The 18,623-nt window shown below is 36.7% G+C and overlaps 1 protein-coding gene across 1 annotated transcript; it reads left to right on the plus strand.

The window, feature by feature from the left end:
* Nucleotides 1-13,122: 13,122 nt before the first annotated feature.
* On the plus strand, nucleotides 13,123-16,709 carry LOC133785474 (G-type lectin S-receptor-like serine/threonine-protein kinase At4g27290). The gene is made up of 5 exons (XM_062224704.1): nucleotides 13,123-13,172; nucleotides 13,296-13,766; nucleotides 13,922-14,582; nucleotides 16,279-16,392; nucleotides 16,650-16,709. Exons 1-5 carry the CDS (start codon nucleotides 13,123-13,125, stop codon nucleotides 16,707-16,709), a joined length of 1,356 nt encoding a protein of 451 aa, XP_062080688.1.
* The last annotated feature ends 1,914 nt before the right edge of the window (nucleotides 16,710-18,623 follow it).

The following is an 18,623-nucleotide window of genomic DNA, read 5'->3' on the forward strand; positions in this document are numbered from 1 at the left end:
TGATAAGGGAGTCATATTAGTTTTTTTTATGTAAAATCGTGTGAGAAGATAGCAAATCTGTTTACCAAACCTCTAGGGAAAGAATTGGTTAGTTCTACAAATATAGGGATGGAACTAAAACTCCTTGACAAATAGATTCCCCAATGATGGAAACCAAACTCAAAGCTCGTTTACATCGAGTGTAGAGTTCAATGGGTAAGAACAAGTAATTGATAAGGGAATAGTTGGCATCATTAACAACTTAAAGTCTTGTCGAGGATAGTTAATGTTGGTTGCTACAGGACATTAGGGTTAAGCCATAAGCTTTCAATGAAATTTAGTGGAGGAGCAACAAGCATCTCTAAAGGTAGCAAAGATGTTGAAAGAATTTCCCTTATGTGAACCTAGAGGTAGTGTCGCCTCTCAAGAGAGAATGTATTTTCTTTCCAGATGGTTCATGAATGGATAAGCACGAGGCCATAAAAGTGTTGAGCGCGCAAAGTGGGAAATAGATGAGTAATCAGGTAGAGGTGTGTGAGAAACTACTGATTTTTATCGCTAGGAATGTTGGGTTCAATCTTTTAAGAATACCTTAGCATTTCAATAGAAGTTTTGTAGTATTTTCACTATTATAAAGTTCAAACCCAAAAGGTACTTTATTTTATGCACTAATATCATTTGGGCTAGAGACATTAGATATATTTAACCAAGTGGAGGATTGTTATGATTGGTTAAATACATAGTGAAATTGGTTAGGCATGAAGATGTGTAAAAACCATAATAATTTCTCTAAAGTCAACATGAGAGATTTGAATTTCGGTATAGGCATCTATAACTTATCTTTTTTGGTCCAAAGTGTTTCTTTGGAGTATATAAGGGTACCCAAAAAGTTTGGAGGCATTTGGAGACATTTTGGAGTGAGTTTGGGGGTGTCAAATCAGTGATACTTGTGTTGTGTCGCCTGTATGAGGCATTGCATTGCCTGGGTGGTCCGTATGGGATCATACAATTACTTGTTTTTTGCTCCAAAACTTAGTTTAAAATGTAATAATCTCATTGGTTGAGACTAATAAGGGTTCTTGTACAATTTAAATGGTTCATTTTAGTTTTTTGGTGTATTGATCACTCGTCACTCTCTCTCTCTCTCTCTCTCTAACTCACAAGATTACTAGTTTTCTCCAAGATCTTCGTCAAGAAAGAATGACTTGCATGAAAATTAATTAAAGGCTTGTAAATCCCAATGTCATTCCAACTTGAAGTAGCTTCAAGAAATCTCTAAGGGGAGGCTAGGAATAATGATTTTTTGGCAAAAAATATAATTTCTGTCAAGCCTTTGTCATCTCCATTGATTCACATAAAATCATAGTCTTTATGATTTTATGTAACTAAGAGTTTTCGTCTCCAAATGTCTACTCTATCACTTGTTCTTATTTTGTGTTATTCCTTTATTGTAAACTTGGATACCATGGTTTGTTTATTTGAACTATAACATTCAAAGTTTTGTGTATATCCATATCCCCAACATTTTGGACAGTGATACCCCTCGTATAAAAGTCTTTAGATGTTCCAAAAATTTGAAGATTCAATTGCTCAATTCAAAGGTTGTATTTCTCTAAATCCTAACTTTTAATTATGTTTATATTGTTAGTATTGATGATTAAATGTTGCTAAATTCATGATATAATCATTTAATATTTGATTATCAAGATTTGCATTCATACTTTGAATATGGTTCTTCAGTTATCAAGATGTGTATTTATACTTTTAATATGATTATTTGATTATCAAGATTTGCATTCATACTTTGAATATTGTTCTTGATTAGTTTCTAGGATTCATAACATTGAATTATTCATATTATTCATTGTTGATTTAGAAAGTGTAAGTCATATAATCCTAACAATCAAAATCTCTATTACTAATTACTTTCTTTTTATGTTTTGCATAATCAACAGTGGGGAAATTGTTTCATCTTCTACTATGCTCAAGTCCTTTCTTCAAGGTTTGGTTTGTGTTGAACACATAACCATGAGAGATTAAAGAAAATTATATTTGGATATGCCCTACATGAATGTGATTATGGATTCAAAGCCTTCATCAACAAATGATGAGACTACACTATGTGATTAGAAACTTAAGGTGAATGTTACCATAAAATTCCTTATTTTTAAATGTGTAGATTTCAAGAATTTGAATAAAATGTGTTTTGTTGCCATATTTTTGTGAGTTGGAGTTTATTATTTATATTAAGGGTATAATTGTGAATGTTAATGAATAGTTCAAGGCTTGTTGTTATAATTATTTTGTTTGTGAAATTATTGATCATCATGTGAAATATGGTAATTGTAAAATTAACCATAATAATATTAGGATTAAGGCAATTGATGTTGAGATCATTGCACCTAAATGAAATTAAATGAGTTACATTAATTGATGATGAGATTTTTGTGACCTTAAATTTAATTTAATGCAAACAATGAGGAGTGCATTGTTACCCTAATTGAGAATAATGCATTCAATGAGGAATTCATGATAACTCTATAGGAAATTGACATAGTTTATGCATGTAGTGATGAGACTAGTACAACCTTAAGAGAAGGTAAACATGTCAATGCAATTGATGATGAGATTATTGCAAAACAAAGTGAAGATACTAAGGTCAATGCATTTGATATTGAGATCATTGCAAACCTAAGTAAGGATATCAATGTTAATGCATTTGATGTTGAGATCACTGCAACCTTGAGTGAAATTAACGCAACCCAAGGAAAGGTGCAAGGATGGTGGTATGATACTTGTGCAACCATTCATGCAACTTATGATAAAATTATTTTTAAATAATTTGATGATGCAAAAGGGTGGACTTGAAGTCTAAATGGGAAATGAAAAGTGTAGCGTCCCAAACTTTCTAATAAGGCTTAGGACCTTGATTAGCGTTCTAAGAGGGCAATAATTGATTTAATTACGTTAATATATGAATTTGATGATTATGTGATTAGAAATGCATGTTTAGGTGAATTAAATATGCATGTGGGTCCCATTTGGCTATTAGGGGCATATTTGTAATTTTAGCCCGTTGAGAAAATAAATGCAATATCTGTGTATATTATGAGTGATACCACGAGTGAGTGGTGATATATTTTTGATGCACATTCAGAGATGATCCTAGGGAGCATTTTAGTTAAATAGTCACAAATGGGTCGAATACCCAGCTCGGGAGGAGCCTAGGGGTATTTTGGGAATGTTATATGTGTTCGAGAATTATCAGGTAATGGGTAGTAATTTAGCAATGGTTTGGACATGTTGGGATTAAACGTGATTTATAGGAACACTCGAGGAATTAGCAGGACATGGTAAATGACAAAATTGCCCTTAGTGATACATGAGGATTTAGATGGATTTAAGGGCAATTTGGACTTTTGCCTAAGGGATAAGCTTAAGCACTTGGGCTGTTGAGACATTAGAAGAAAACAGAAGGGAAATAACGTCAACTTTCAACACTCTCTCTCTCACAGTTGATTCTCACTCCCTCTCTATGGTGCTTAAGAATTTTGGAGAAACCTTGAGGATCTAGGCTGAAGAACTGGTGGATTGGAAGCTTGAAGACTTGGGAAATCAGCTATAGGTTGAGTACAATTCAGAGGTAAGCTCTTGAACTTGATCTTCTGTCTGAATTATGCTAGGATTAGAGGTTTGCATGAGATTTCAATTCAGTGTTTGATTTTGGGTGTTGATGAGTGTGTGGAGTTGTTTGTGGTTTTGTTGTGATGTTTAGGTTATGTGGAAGGGAAGTCTAGGCTTGATTCTGGGTTGAATTGGTGTTTGGGGTATGAAATTGGGGTTTAGGCTCAAGGAAAAATGCAGGAAATAGTTTGATTTTCTGGGTTTGGGGGCTCGAGCCGCAGCCTTGTTCTTCAAGCGTCGCGGCCTGTGTGTGTTGAAGAGGCTCGAAAGCCCCTGTTTGCCTAGGCATGCCGCTGGACAAGGTATAGTGCGTCGCGACCCGTGTCCCTCAGTAGAGAAGCATTTTGCCTCTGACTTTAGCGTGTCGCAGCCCTTAAGGGGCTGGGCCACGACTCAAATGCAAAATAATGGTTGTTTGAAGTTTTTTAGCTCAAGAACTCAAATGTTAAGACTCGGGAAAGATTTTACAACCCTGATTGGTTATTTATATTATGAAGTTAGTTATTGGTTTAGAACTTGATGGATGGTTATTATGAATGTGTTATGACTAGGTTTTCAATGAGGCTCAGGTTAGGGGAATGTGCTTGGGATTAGATGCTCAAATAGCTCGGGACACAGGTAAGGAAACAGTTGTACTCGTAGAGCAGGGTGTGGCCCCATTGTTTGTATTGCAGGGCGTAGCCTTATTGTTTGTATTGTCGGGTGTAGCCCTAATAATTGTATTGCAGGGCATGGCCCTAATGTTTATATTCAATATGTTGATATTATGCTATGTGATGCATATTTGTAAGTGAACGGCGAAGGCTAGGAAAAGCGAAGGCGGGGAACGACAAGAAGTCGAATACGAGAAGGGGTCAGGATCAGCGTTGAGCACGCTGAGTGTAGGCTATTAGGGCGAGACCCTCCTAGGGTGTCAAAGTCACCCTCTCAGTGAAGACCGAAAACCTAGGGCCTAGTAAGAGCCTAGGATGGCGATGGCCGCTATATGTTTAGCTCCTTGGCTGTTTGTTATATATTGTGGATTGTCATATATATGTTATATGTTTTGTGTTGAGTTTTCTTGCTGGTCTTCAGCTCACGGGTGCTATATGGTGCAGGTAATGGTAAAGGAAAGGTCGACCAACCATGAGTACGGAGAGCGTGGAGCGATGGGTCCATGTTCGGCCTACCTGGCTGCCACGGCCAGGGTTATTTTTGGAAAATACATTGAATTGATTCGTTTTGTCGCCTAGGTCGACCTTGGTTGTAACTTTGAGTTGTAATGAATTTTCAAACAGTATTTTGGGATCCCATATGTATAACCCTTTATGATTTAAATGAATAACCACATTTTTATATTAAATGTCTTAAAATGACTTTTATTTCAATTTAGCTACACTTTTAACCTAAAACCTCAATTAGTGAGCTAATGGCACATTTTTAACTTACATAGTAATGATTCTAAGGAAGTAGAGTGTTACAACTTGGTATCAGAGCGAGCCAAGGTTTGTGGTTCTTGGAGATCGACCGAACATGTACGTTCACTGCCAGTGACAAGATCGACTCAGGGTTGGTTGGTATTTAGTGAATTATATGCTTGATTGCTTGTTAAAGTGCCTTGTTTGCGTGAATTTTTAAATAGAGCATGATGAATGAGTTGACATATGCATTATGCTAAAACATGGCCCCATTGATATGGTGTATGCTATGTGTGTTATGTGGATTTGATGGTTGTGATTGGTTGATGAATATGGGAGGTGGTTTTGGATGTTGTTATTATGCCTCATAAGCGGTGTCATTGATTGTAGGCATATTGTGATAATGCCTCGGCAATCAATCAGACTCTACGGCAATAGGGCTGAGGATGACAACGAGGGTCAGGACCCTCCACTTGCCCCATCGAATTGGCAACAGTTATTTTCCAAGATGGAATCTAGACTTCACCGAACAGAAGAAGAGCTTCGACAGTTAAGGAAAATGCCCCTCCCCAGGGCATTGGGTTATAGGTTCCACAGGCTATGGAAACAGTGCCAGCCCAACCTGTTGTGGAGAATAGATGTGAACCTTTGTATGAGAGGTTAAGGAAGCAGCGTCCTCCCACCTTCGAGGGTGGTCCAAACCCACTGTGGGCAAAGCAGTGGATGAACATGATTTATACCATCCTGGATTTCATGAGGGTGGAAGGGAATGAGAGAGTAGCGTGCGCCAGCTACATGTTGAGAGAAGATGCTCGCATCTGGTGGGATGTTGTGTCTCAAAGAAGGAACATTGCAGTTATGACCTGGGAAGAGTTCAGACACATTTTCAATGAGAAGAATTATAATGTCACAGTCTAAGATGCGAAGGTAGATGAGTTTACCAACCTGATGATGACAGTTACTGAGTATGCTTTGTAGTTTGACCGGTTAACAAAGTTTACGCCGGATTTGGTGTCGACTGATATGGCACGAAGAGATCAGTATGTTCGGGGATTGAAAGTTATGATCTCCCTTGAGGTCAAATTAACTTTGGATCCGGGGACTACGACTTATGCACAGGTGCTGGACAAGGCCCTTATAGCTGAGGGGGCTAAGGACCAGAGATGGAGAGAGGGCGCTGCTAAGCGCGATGCTCAGAGGACGGTGCCTCCTTTCACTGGATTTAGTTGGGGTAGTGTCCCCAGTGAACAGAAGAGAAAGGCCCCAGACTCTTTCGTTCCTCTTGGCTCAGATTGGAGGGTACAAGTTGCTTTCAATGGCCGTCAGGCGGGGGTGACAACTGGAGGAGTTTCCCAGTGTGTCCTCGATGCAGACGACGATATTAGGGAGAATGCAGGATCAGGGCCTGCTTTACTTGTGGAAGCATCAGTCATTTGAGGAAGGACTACCCACAAGCCAGGAAGGAAGAGCCAAAACAGAGTGACAGTCTCACAACTGCCAGAGTATTTACCTTGACCCAAACTGAGGCTGAGGCTAGTCCCTTGGTTGTGACAGGTCAGATTTCTAGTGCCCGTTCTTCTTTTACTGCATTCATTGACTTAGGGACTACTAATTCATTTGTTTCTGCTAGAGTGATAGATCAGCTGTGTAGACCTAGTGATTTGTATGCTAGGGTATTTCGAACTTTGTTACTAAATGGGGAACTGGTAGTCTCTAGGAGATGGGTAAGAACATTGCCAGTAGAGATAGACAATAGGGAGTGTTATATTATCTTATAATATAATGTAAAATTATATTATTTTATAATAATATGTTTTAGATTAAATAAATGTGACAAAGAGTGTCACATATTGTAACAAATAATAGAGAGTTACAATATTTAGATATATGTGAAATATCCAAATTTGTAACATATTTGGTGTTACAAATTCAGTAAAAAATTTGTAACTTCCAAATATTGTCTATTATTGTGTAGATTTGTTGTTACACAATATTGAGATGAATTTCTTAAAGCCATATGTGAAATGGTTGTTAGAGATATGATTTTAACCCCAATAATGTGTTTTGAGGGTTACAAAATCAATTAGGAGGGTGTTGGAACCGTTTGGAAAAATAGCACATTTTTGTGTGCTGAAATTGGTCAGTGGTCGCGGCCACGGGATGTTGGTGGTCGCGGCCTGGGGAACAGAGGCTAGTGGTCGCCACCACTAATGTTGCTGGCCGTGGCCACAGGTGAAAAACTGACCAAGTTTTTTTTTTCAGTTTTTTCCAACCTTTTTGAACGTCTCCAAAAACCCAAATCACTCCCAAATCTTATTTTTAATTCCATAAACATCCAATTAATCATTGGTAACAACCATGGGGGTTGGTGGAATTTGAAATTTAAAGGGTGTCTCTAAACTCTATAAATAGGAGCCTATTGCTCACTTGTAAGACACAATTTTTCTATCCATTATAGCACTTGGCTAGAAAACACCTAGATGCTTGATTATTCCAAAAAGCATTTCCAAAATCTGTGAGAGATCCCTTAATGCTTGAGTTAGGGGGAAATAAGCTTTTGGACAAAGGTTTCAAACCTTGTTCAAGTTGGTGATCCCTAACACTCTTCACTTTGGTTGTGTGAGTGAGAGTTTCTTGGTTTTTGTTCTTGTTCATTTTCTTCTATTGCTTTTCTTCTAATTATTCTTGTTCTATTTCCTTGTATGTTTGTTTAGAGTTGAAATCTTTTATTTCTTTTGTTTCAAACACTTTTACTTTATTTGTATCATTTTGCTTAGAGTTGTATTTCTCCATCCTCTTCTTCTAATTCTTCAATTTTTTATTTCTATTTTCAGTCATAGAGTTGTAACACTTTTTACTCAATAATTATTTATTTGTAATATTTTGTCTAGAGTTGCATTTTTCTTACCAATTTCCATTGAGGAAAATTACATTTTCTGAACATTCAAAAGCTTACCCTTTGTTTATTTCAATGGAAGGTGAGACTATCAAGATCGTGAATCAAGACCTAGTGAGGTTGGATAGGTTTGATGGGTCCAATTTTACTAGATGGCAAGACATGGTGAGATTCCTTTTGACCATTCTCAAAATCGCCTACATTCTAGAGTCCACTCTAGAACCTCTCCCAACGCCATCTGACAAGGACACTCTCGAGGAGGTGGAGAAAAGAAGGAAGAGGGAGGAGGACAATCTCCTTTGTAGGGGTCATATCCTGAATGCCCTTTCCGATAGGCTCTATGACCTCTACACCGAGACCAAATCGGCAAGCGAGATATGGGATGCACTTGAGACAAAATTCAAGGTGGAAGAGGAAGGCACCAAAAAGTTTTTGATATCTCAATATTTTGATTTCAAGTTTTTTAGTGATAAACCTATTCTTCCTCAAATACATGAATTGCAAATAATTGATAATAAATTGAAAGTTTTGAAGATTGAACTTCCCGAGGCCTTTCAAGTTGGTGCTATAGTGGCTAAATTACCACCAACCTCGAAGAGCTATAGGAAAATAAGCCTTCATAAAAATGAGTATTATTCTTTGGAGAAAATCCAAAAGCATATTCGAATCGAGGAGGAATCGATATGTAGAGATAAACTTGTGGAGGGGTCTAATGGAGAGACTTCCAAAGCAAATGCGGTGTCACAACCAAAACATCCAAAAAAATAAAGGGAAAGGCAAGAAGGGTAATGAGACATCCCTGGGTCCAAGAACCAACCCAAACAAGTTTAAGGGCGAGAAAAGTCCTTACTTTGTGTGTGTGAAAAAGGGTCACTAGCTAGAGAGTGTAGGCATAGAAAAGACCAACAAGGAACTAAGGTAAATGCAACTCAAGAGGAGAATATAGGGTCTACCCTTAGTGAGGTGAATGCGGTCCAAGGCAAGGTGAAAGGGTGGTGGTATGATACATGTGCCACCGTCCATGTCACCTATGACAAATCATTATTCAAGACCTTTGAAGAGTCAAAGGGAAACCATGAGATTCAAATGGGCAATGAGGGCAAATCCAAGGTACATGGCAAAGGTACCATTGATGTCCTTTTCACCTCCGGCAAGAAAGTTACATTAGTGAATGTAATATATGTTGCCGAAATGAGTAGAATCTTGGTAAGTGGTGATTTTCTTGGCAAGCCTGGCATTAAAGCCATTTTTTAGTCCAGTAAACTTGTTCATACCAAACCAGATGTATTTTTTGGAAAGAGGTACTCTTGTGAGGGAATGGTTAAGTTGTGCACCAATGATGTAACTTTCAATGTTATCAATAAAAATGCTAATTCTGCCTACATAGTTGAGTATAATTCTTTATTTTTGTGGCATCTTAGACTATCTCACATAGGTTTTTCAACCATGAAAAGAGTAGTAAAATGTGGTATGATTGCATGCAATATTAAAAACTATGGTAAATGTGAAACATATGTTAAGGCAAAAATGATTAAGAAACCATTTCCTAGTGTTGAAAGATCATCTAATTTACTAGATTTAATCCATAGTGATCTTTGTGAATTAAATGATGTTTTAACTAGATGTGGTAAAATGTATTTTCTTACTTTTATAGATGATTTTAGTAGATATACCTATGTGTTTCTTTTAAAGCATGAAGATGAAACTTTTGATGCTTTTAAAGTATATAAATTAGAAGTTGAAAATCAACTTATTAAAGATTAAGGTACTAAGAAGTGATAGAGGTGGAGAGTACATCTCTAATGAATTCAATAAATTTTGTGAAGAAAATGGTATAATTCATAAATGCACTGCACCACACCTTATACACCACAACACAATGGTGTTGCCGAAAGGAAAAATAGGACTTATCTAGAGATGATAAATTCTATGTTGGTGTTTTCTAAATCGAACTTCAACTTATGGGGTGAAGCATTGTTAACCGCTTGTCACATTCTTAATCGTATACTGATGAAGAAAAATGAGATATCTCCATATAATTTATGGAAAAGAAGAAAACCCAACATAGGGTACTTCAAAGTGTGGGCGTGTCTTGCATATTGCAAGAAAAATGAACCTAATAGAATAAAGTTAGGTTCAAGAGCCATAAAGTGTGATTTCGTTGGTTATGCCAACAATAGTAAAGGTTATAGGCTATTAGACTTAGAGTCTAATATTGTGATTGAATCTAGAGAAATTCAATTTTTTGAGAACATGTTATGTGACAAGAATTCTCAAGCTTCAACATCTCTTTTATCCAAAAAAACTGGCATAGATGACGTGGCAAGTGATTCCTGGACACGTGGCTAACATTTGGAGGAACTCTGCTAGGATATCGACCAGGAGGCACATTATAAGCAGTAAGCAGTCAAGTCTTTCCTACGACCAGACTGGTCGATGGATCCGCATTCAACATGATGTTACAATAAAGATCTTTGTAAAATCCTGAAATTGACTCACACAATCTCCTGAGTATCCGATTATTTAGGAGAGAATATTTGTAACAAATTTATGTAATCCCCCTTGAGCCTATAAATAGAAAAAGATAGCTCAAGGAAGGGACTTTTGGCTTTCGAATTATTAGAGACTAGAGTAATTCTATCGGAGATATTGTATTGTTCTTCAGAGATCAGTGAAACTCATTGAACCCTAGTTCTTTGATCACCCCTTTGATTCTCACATCAATAACAATCTAAGTGGACATAGGTTATTACCAGATCCTAGGGCCGAACCACTATAAAATATCGTATTCTTATTATTTTCGCTATTACGCTATTTTCAACGCATTCATCTACATCAAGCATATTTTGACTCCGTGTCAGTTGACCAAAATCAGGGTCAACAATCTCTAAAGGAGAATTCGTTATATGAGAACAATTCTCAAGCTTCTACATCCAAAAATGATTCTCAAGAGGAGAATTTTCAAAAGAATGTAAAACAACCCTTTGAACGTAGAAGAAGTCAACGGTTTAAAAAGGAGAAAATTCTAGTAGTGGATGAGAAAATTCTCAACGAATTTCATTCTACATGGTAGAGGAAATAGAGAAGAAGTCATTAGGAAAATTCCTATTGTACTTCTAGTTGAGGATGATCCTAAGACTTATAAAGAAGCTATGCAATCGAGAGATAGTGCATTTTGGAAATAAGCCACTCTTTCCAACAACAATTGGGAATTTGTAGACCTCCCACCGAGGTCTAAGCCAATTAGGAGAAAATACCGCACTGACGGCACTATCCCAACCTTTAAAGCTAGATTAGTAGCTAAAGAGTTTAGGCAAAAAGATGGCATCGATTATTTCAATACCTATGTGCCTGTTGCAAGAACAACTTCTATAAGAATTTTGTTCGCTTTAGCTTCTATACACAACATGTATGTTCATCAAATGGATGTCAAAACGACATTCCTTAATGGTGACCTCAATGAGGAGGTCTATATGGAACAACCCAAAGGGTTTGTCCTACCAAAATATGAACATAAAGTACGTAGACTTGTAAAATCCTTATATGGATTGAAACAAGCCACTAAGTAATGGCATGAGAAATTTGATCAAGACATCATGTCTAATGGGTTTAGCTATAACAATGGAGACAGGTGTTTCTATTCCAAAACTTGTAAGGGATATGTGATCATTGTTTGCTTATATGTGGATGTCATGCTTATTCTAAGTGATAGCATGAAAGGGATAGAAGACACGAAGATGTTTTCACCATCAACCTTCAAGATGATAGATCTTGGAGAAGTTGACACCATACTTGGTATCAGAGTAAAGAAACATAGTGGGGGTTTTGCATTAGGGCAAGCCCACTATGTTGAGAAAGTATTGAAAAAATTTAACCATCTCAAGGTTAAATATGCCAATACTCCATTCGATCATAGTGTAAAACTAGAGAAGAATGAAGGAAGAATGAAGGAAGAGCGGTGGCTCAATTGGAGTACGCAAGTGCTATAGATAGTCTGATGTACCCTGCCCAATGTACTAGACCTGATATAGCGTTTGCAGTGAGTAAACTTTGTAGGTTTACAAGTAATCCAAGTGTGGATCACTAGAAGGCTATTGGAAGAGTCCTAGGTTATCTCAAGAAAACCAAAGGACTAAGCCTTCACTACTCCAAATTTCCTTAAATCTTAGACGGATATACATAAGCAAGATATCCAATCTTGGGGACAACTTGTCCACAACTAGTTGGGTATTTACACTTGGTGGGGGTACAATTTCTTAGGGTTCTAAGAAACAAACTTGTGTATCTCATTCCACTATGGAAGCAGAGTTTATAGCTCTAGTTACTACCGACAAAGAGGCCGAATGGTTAAGGGATCTATTAATAGAGATACCCTTAATCAAAGAGAATGTATCCACTATATCGATACATTGTGATAGCCAAGCAACATTGGCTAGAACATTCAATGGAGTGTATAATGGGAAGTCTAGACACATCAGTCTAAGACATGATAATGTAAGAGAATTGGTTCAAAGAGGAGCCATCTCAATATCCTATGTGAGAACAAGTGAAACACTGCCAGATCCTTTCACTAAGCCACTAACGAAAAATTTATTGGCTACTTCATTTCGAGGGATGGGACTTAAACTCCCTAAAGAGATTCACGATTGATGGTAACCTATCTTAACACTTGTTATTTAACTAGTGTTAGGTTCAATAGGTAACAACAAGTCAGTCAAGTGAATATTAGTTGTACTCAAAACAAGTCCCATCTGAGATCACTACAAGAAAAACCACTTTTCACAACACATGGCTATAAGACTATTGAAAAAGTATTATAAAAACTAGTTAAAAAAATGGGATATAAAATGAGCTATAGTGTTGGCGGGCGAGTGAATTTATTTAGAGGGAAACTAAAAACATATATCTTTATTTTTTTTCTACTTCTCTCTCGTGTTCTCCTCTATCTTGCCCAAATCACTCTCAATGTATAGCTCAACAAACGTGGCAGTGGCGATGGTGAATCAGAGAATGGCGTGGTCGATTTGACGAGTCAGGTACACTTGATCGAGAAGGAAGATGCGGAGAGGTCCAAGAGGGAGAGGAAGGAGTTCGAGGAGAGGGAGAAGGCCTGGCTCGAGGCCATGGAGATGAAAAGGAAGAAGATGGAAGAAGAAGAATAAGAATATGAGGAACAATGACAGAAGGCACTGGACGAAGAGTCTCAGAAACAGCAGGTACTTTCTTCTTTTCTTTACTTTCTCGGAGTATTTTGGTTTTAACAGGTGTTTGGTTGCGGGAAAAGAATGAAAAACTAACCAAATTATCACTTCTTTTCTCTTTATCTTTGTTGTTTTTAGAGTTTTTCTCTTTAGAACAACTTTAGCTGTAGTTGATGGCCTTGGACCGTTGCAATTTCTGAGAGATGGCACAACTTTGGTTTCAAGTGAAGGAACTTTTGAACTGGGATTCTTTACCCCAAGCAATTCAAACAACCGTTATCTAGGAATTTGGTATCGAAACATCTCCGGTCCAACTGTGGTTTGGGTTGCAAACCGGTGTAAACCGATCAACGATTCCTCTGGATCGTTGACAATAAACAACACCGGAAATATTGAGCTTTTGGGACAGAATAAGAGTGTTGTTTGGTCTACAAGCTCGTTGAAACAAGCCCGGAAACCATTGGTTCAACTCTTGGATAATGGTAACTTTGTTCTGAAAGATGAGAAAGATGAGAATAAAGAGAACTATTTGTGGCAAAGCTTTGATTGTGATACATTCTTGTCTGGAATGAAATTTGGATGGGACTTGAAGAGAGGTCTTACTAGGCGGTTGTCACATGGAAAAGTTTGAATGATCCCTGTTATGGAGATTTTATTTATGGGATTGAATACGATGCACAACACCGTACGTAGCCTGAACCAATACTTTGGAAAGGATCTGCAAAATTTTATCGAACTGGGCCATGGAATGGCCTACGTTACAGTGGTTGTCCTGAGTTGAGACCAAACCCTCTTTACGATTACAAGTTTGTTTACAGTGATGATGAAGTTTACTACTCATACATCCTCAAGAAAAAGTCTGTGATCACAAGAGTTGTCATCAACCGAACGGCAAGTGCTCATCAACGTTTGATATGGATTGAAATTGATAAAATTTGGAAGCCTTACTTTTCAGGCCCTAGAGACCAGTGTGACAACTATGGACAATGTGGGGCAAATGCAGAGTGTATAATGACAAAGAATCCAATATGTCGATGTTTAAAAGGTTATAAGCCTACGTCTCTACAGGATTGGAATTCAATGGACTGGTATGAAGGGTGTGTAAGAAGTAGTCCGCTGAGCTGCCATGATCAAGGGAAAGATGGCTTTTTGAAATTTTCTGGTTGGAAATTACTGGATGCTCAACATACATGGGTGAATAAGAGTATGAATCTACGGGAATGTAGGGCTAAATTTCTGAGCAATTGTTCCTGTACGGCTTATACAAACTCAGATATCAGAGGTGAAGGCAGTGGCTGCGTCGTCTGGTTTGGAGATCTTTATGATATTCGACAATTTCCTTCTAGCAGACAAGATATATTTGTTCGACTGTCAGCTTTAGAAATGGGTACAGATTACAGGTTGAAAATTTTAGTTCCATATCAAGTGCAAATTCCTTTTCTTCTATTTTAATTCATCAATATTTTCTTTTCTTGCTCCAAAAATTTATTTAGGAAAAGCAAGAGCTGATCTTAAGGTGAGGAGAGCAGTGATAATTATAGCTATTCTTATTGGATTAACTTGTGGGATGATTTTAATTGGCTTTTACATTTGCAAGTGGTAAGATTCTCTACCCTTACTTTATTCATCTATTAATGTAATATTTTGACCTTGCAAATCCAAGAAGTATATGGTCTATAAAGAAATTGACAAGTTTTTATTCTAACAAAGTAACAATTGTCATTGAGGGTTAGCCAACATTCATGGCATAACATTAAAATTCATTTGAAACCAAATAGAACTTAAAGAAAATACTGATTTTGAAGACACCTACAATATAGATATTTTTAAGCATACCTGGAAATTTTGAACAGAACAGATGCATTGTTCTTGTGAATATATTTTGGAATCGACCATAAGACATGGTTTGTGTGAATTGGATGGGAATTTTTTAACATGCACATACAGAGCATTTTTCTTGATATGTGTATATAACTGGTGTTATCATGTCATTTGTTGTTACTTTATTGGTATTCTATAAATATGAAAGAGATCAATGCTCTAAATCTGAGTTTGAATGTTTGCTATTTATGTACTGTATAAGTTTATTCATTTTTTTTCTTTCACTTTTGTCTGCTACCTTGTTTATAATATATGGTCAAATTTGTTAAAATTCCATTTAGATAGATAGCCATGTAGAGTATTTGTGGAATACAGAAGTAATATTCGGTCATTAATAACTCTACATTATACCTTTGAATATAACTAATAAACGTAATATATATATATATGGTTATTAACTCTCATGCATGTTTTGCTCAAGCAAAAAGAAAAAAAAAAGAAAGAAAAACAAGAGCAAATTGAGTTTGATGAAGCAAAACAACAGAGCTGAAAAATGAGTAGCATATCTCTCTATTAATCATAGACCAATAAGGACTCTACTCCTAGCAAAATCTCAAGGACTGGCACTGTTTTTGTAGCCTGATCTGATCTTTATTACAAACTTTGTATTTAATAATAACAATTTCTGAGCTTTTTTTTTTTAGGAGAAGATAAGAAATGAATTTTCCCATGTTGAGAATGGTCATTTGGGGTCATTGGGATTAAAGAGTGTTGATCAATCTAATCTGTAAAGTGTGTGGAAGGTTTCTATGAGGCAGAAATAAAATTTTGAAGAGAAAGAGAAAGATATTTTGGGGATTATATAATCTTGTAATTAATGATATTTTTCTAATTTACTATCTAGAATGAAATTTTGAGGAGACTTGATTTATTTTAAAGTAAAGTAATAAAGGTTATAGGCACATCGTAGTAAAAATAACTTACAAATTTAATGATAAAAATGAAAAGATTATATTAAGAAAAACTTATAAAAATGTTTCTTCACTATATATATGGTATATAATGGTTAAATGGATTTAGGGAAAAACTCGGAAGCAACTGGAACCTGTTTTAGAGGTCTGAAAGCCTTGTTGGAGTTTGTTACGTTAGTTCCTCGGTGAATATGCTTCAATGCTTTGCCTTAGTTTCTTCACAAACATGCCTTCACAAATTGATCTTTCTTTATATGTTTGCTACTTCATGTGGCCTCTTGTTTGGCATTTTATTGTTAGGCTAATGCTGATATTGTTCTCTGTATTAGGCCCTGGATACACTTGGAAATACCAAATGGAGGGTGAACAAAAGGGAGATTAGTGTGATAGATAGAATTTGGTCTAGTGGAGGTTCTCTTGGTGGGTTGGTTAGCCGTGATGATGTGGGTTGCATTTTATTTGGATTCTTTTCTGTTATATAGTGCTTACTTGTATGCTTAAGTACTATACACATACACAAATTTACATAAACATACATATGTTTGTAATATCTTGTGATCGCATGAACAAAAGAAACTGATATTGCTCGACTGAAGCTTTACATCTTACCCTTAAGTTATAATTTGTGTGGCATAATGGTTGTGGGTTTTATCCATCAACTGCCTTCATAATGTATTCTAAAATATTAATTTTCAAATAGGTTCCTTTGCCAGAAGAACCTAACACTGAAGATGAATCTGAAATCCACAAATGGAAATGAAAACTTAAAACAGCTAAAAAGGAGAATTGTGAGAGGCATTCACAGCACTGCGACATTCTTGTATTTATAGAATTTATGTGGTGGAATTGAAAAGCTCTGCTTGAATTGATATAGTAATTTTTGTTATGTGATCAGGTTGGGTGAAAGATGAAGGATGAAGAAGGTTTTTACTATCCCCACAACCTTGATTTCCTAGGCCGTGCTTATCCCATGCATCCTTACTTGAACCATCTAGGTTCTGATGTGTGTCGAGGCATCTTGGAGTTTGCAGAGGGATGCGCTTTGGGGAAGTCAGGCTTATACTGGTTGAAGATACATTTGGTAAATTTATATGGTGGTGGTGTGGACAAATTATCTTACGATGGTCGAGTAGCATTTACCGAAAACCATATTGACAATGTATTTGATTCAGCAGATAGGCCTTTAGAAGGAAAGCGCTGGTGGCTGGGTGCAGAGGATCCTTTTCAGTGTTTGGCAACATGTATTAGTCTTGCAGAAACATTGAGAAGCCCCTCTTCGGAGACTACTCTTTCACATGTGCTTGTCCATCAGGTATTTTTCTCATTCCTTATAGTTTGCATTTTATGGTTAATGTCTATACTTGATCTATCATGGCCCAAACTAGTACTATTTGTGACATGGTACTTTAATTCAAGAGAAGTAAAAATTTAATGCTTTTCCATGAAAACATGAATAAGTGCCATCAACAGTGAAGAAGAAGAGGTTTAGGTTGGGATCAAGAACAGAAATTACACCACAAAACAAATTGAAACACAATTAGGATCTGAAAAATGAAACTTGCATACAAGAACTGGAACATATAAACTGAAATATAAAAGAACACGATTAAGAACTGAAAGAAAAAAATAGTACACAGAGATTTACGTGGTTTCCTAGTGCCAATAATCTCTTGACACTAGACTAGTCCACGGGCAGCCTTTCTTATTGATCCTTCTTTCAAACTTGATTACAGAATCTCTTTAGAACCTCCTCACAGCAGTACACAGATTTCTCTCTCTCAGTTTTTACAAGAATTATCAAAAATGAAAAACTTGGTTAATGAACGCCTATACAACTTGTCTATTTATAGCAATATCAGTATACTAACTGATATAACTAATTACAAGAAATAAAATAAAAGCTGTACAGAAAACGGTTTTGTTGACTAAACCAACTTAACCAACAAATCTCCACCTTGGTTCAGTAACATACTCCAAATAATTCAGGCTGCACTTTGAGCCCCGTAGGGCTTAGTCACCAATTAATTGAATCAAGTCCAAGCAGTGATAAAACTTACTGCTTGGTAAGACTTTAGTGATCATATCTGAGGGATTATGATCAGTAGACACCTTCTCTATCAGAACTGAGCCTCTGTTAATCACTTCTCTAACAAAATGAAGTTTTATATCTACATGCTTAGTTCTTTCATGGTAGACTTGATTTTTAGACAAGTGAATTGCACTTTGGTTGTCACAATGGACTGTGATGACCTGTTCTTGTAGTCTTAATTCTCGAGCAATTCCTTCCAACCATAAAGCTTCTTTTACAGCTTCAGTAAGAGCAATGTACTCTGCTTCAGTGGTTGATAGAGCCACTACTTTTTGCAGACTTGCTTTCCAGCTTATAGCAGTTCCAAAAGCTGTGAAGACATATCCCGTAAGAGACTTCCGTGTATCTAAGCACCCTGCATAATCTGAATCCATGAAACCTTCAATAGCAGCTGTTCTATTTCTTTCCCTAGCTCCACCATAAACTAAAACTCTTCCAAGAGAACCTCTAATATACCTCAGAATCCACTTTAAAGCTTGCCAGTGAGCTTTCCCAGGGTTAGCCATAAATCTGCTTACAAGACTTACTGAATATGCAATGTCAGGACGTGTACAAACCATAGCATACATAAGAGATCCCACTACA

The sequence above is a fragment of the Humulus lupulus genome, chromosome 6, assembly GCF_963169125.1.
Source record: "Humulus lupulus chromosome 6, drHumLupu1.1, whole genome shotgun sequence".
In the NCBI taxonomy this organism is placed as follows: domain Eukaryota; kingdom Viridiplantae; phylum Streptophyta; class Magnoliopsida; order Rosales; family Cannabaceae; genus Humulus; species Humulus lupulus.

What these genes read in the sequence shown, in the direction of transcription:
- LOC133785474 (XM_062224704.1), top strand. Translation starts at nt 13,123, where the DNA reads ATGAGGAACAATGACAGAAGGCACTGGACGAAGAGTCTCAGAAACAGC. An exon ending in AAGAGAGGTCTTACTAGGCG is followed by an intron (nt 13,767 to 13,921) that starts GTTGTCACATGG and finishes CCTACGTTACAG; the next exon opens with TGGTTGTCCTGAGTTGAGAC. An exon ending in GGTTGGTTAGCCGTGATGAT is followed by an intron (nt 16,393 to 16,649) that starts GTGGGTTGCATT and finishes ATTTTCAAATAG; the next exon opens with GTTCCTTTGCCAGAAGAACC.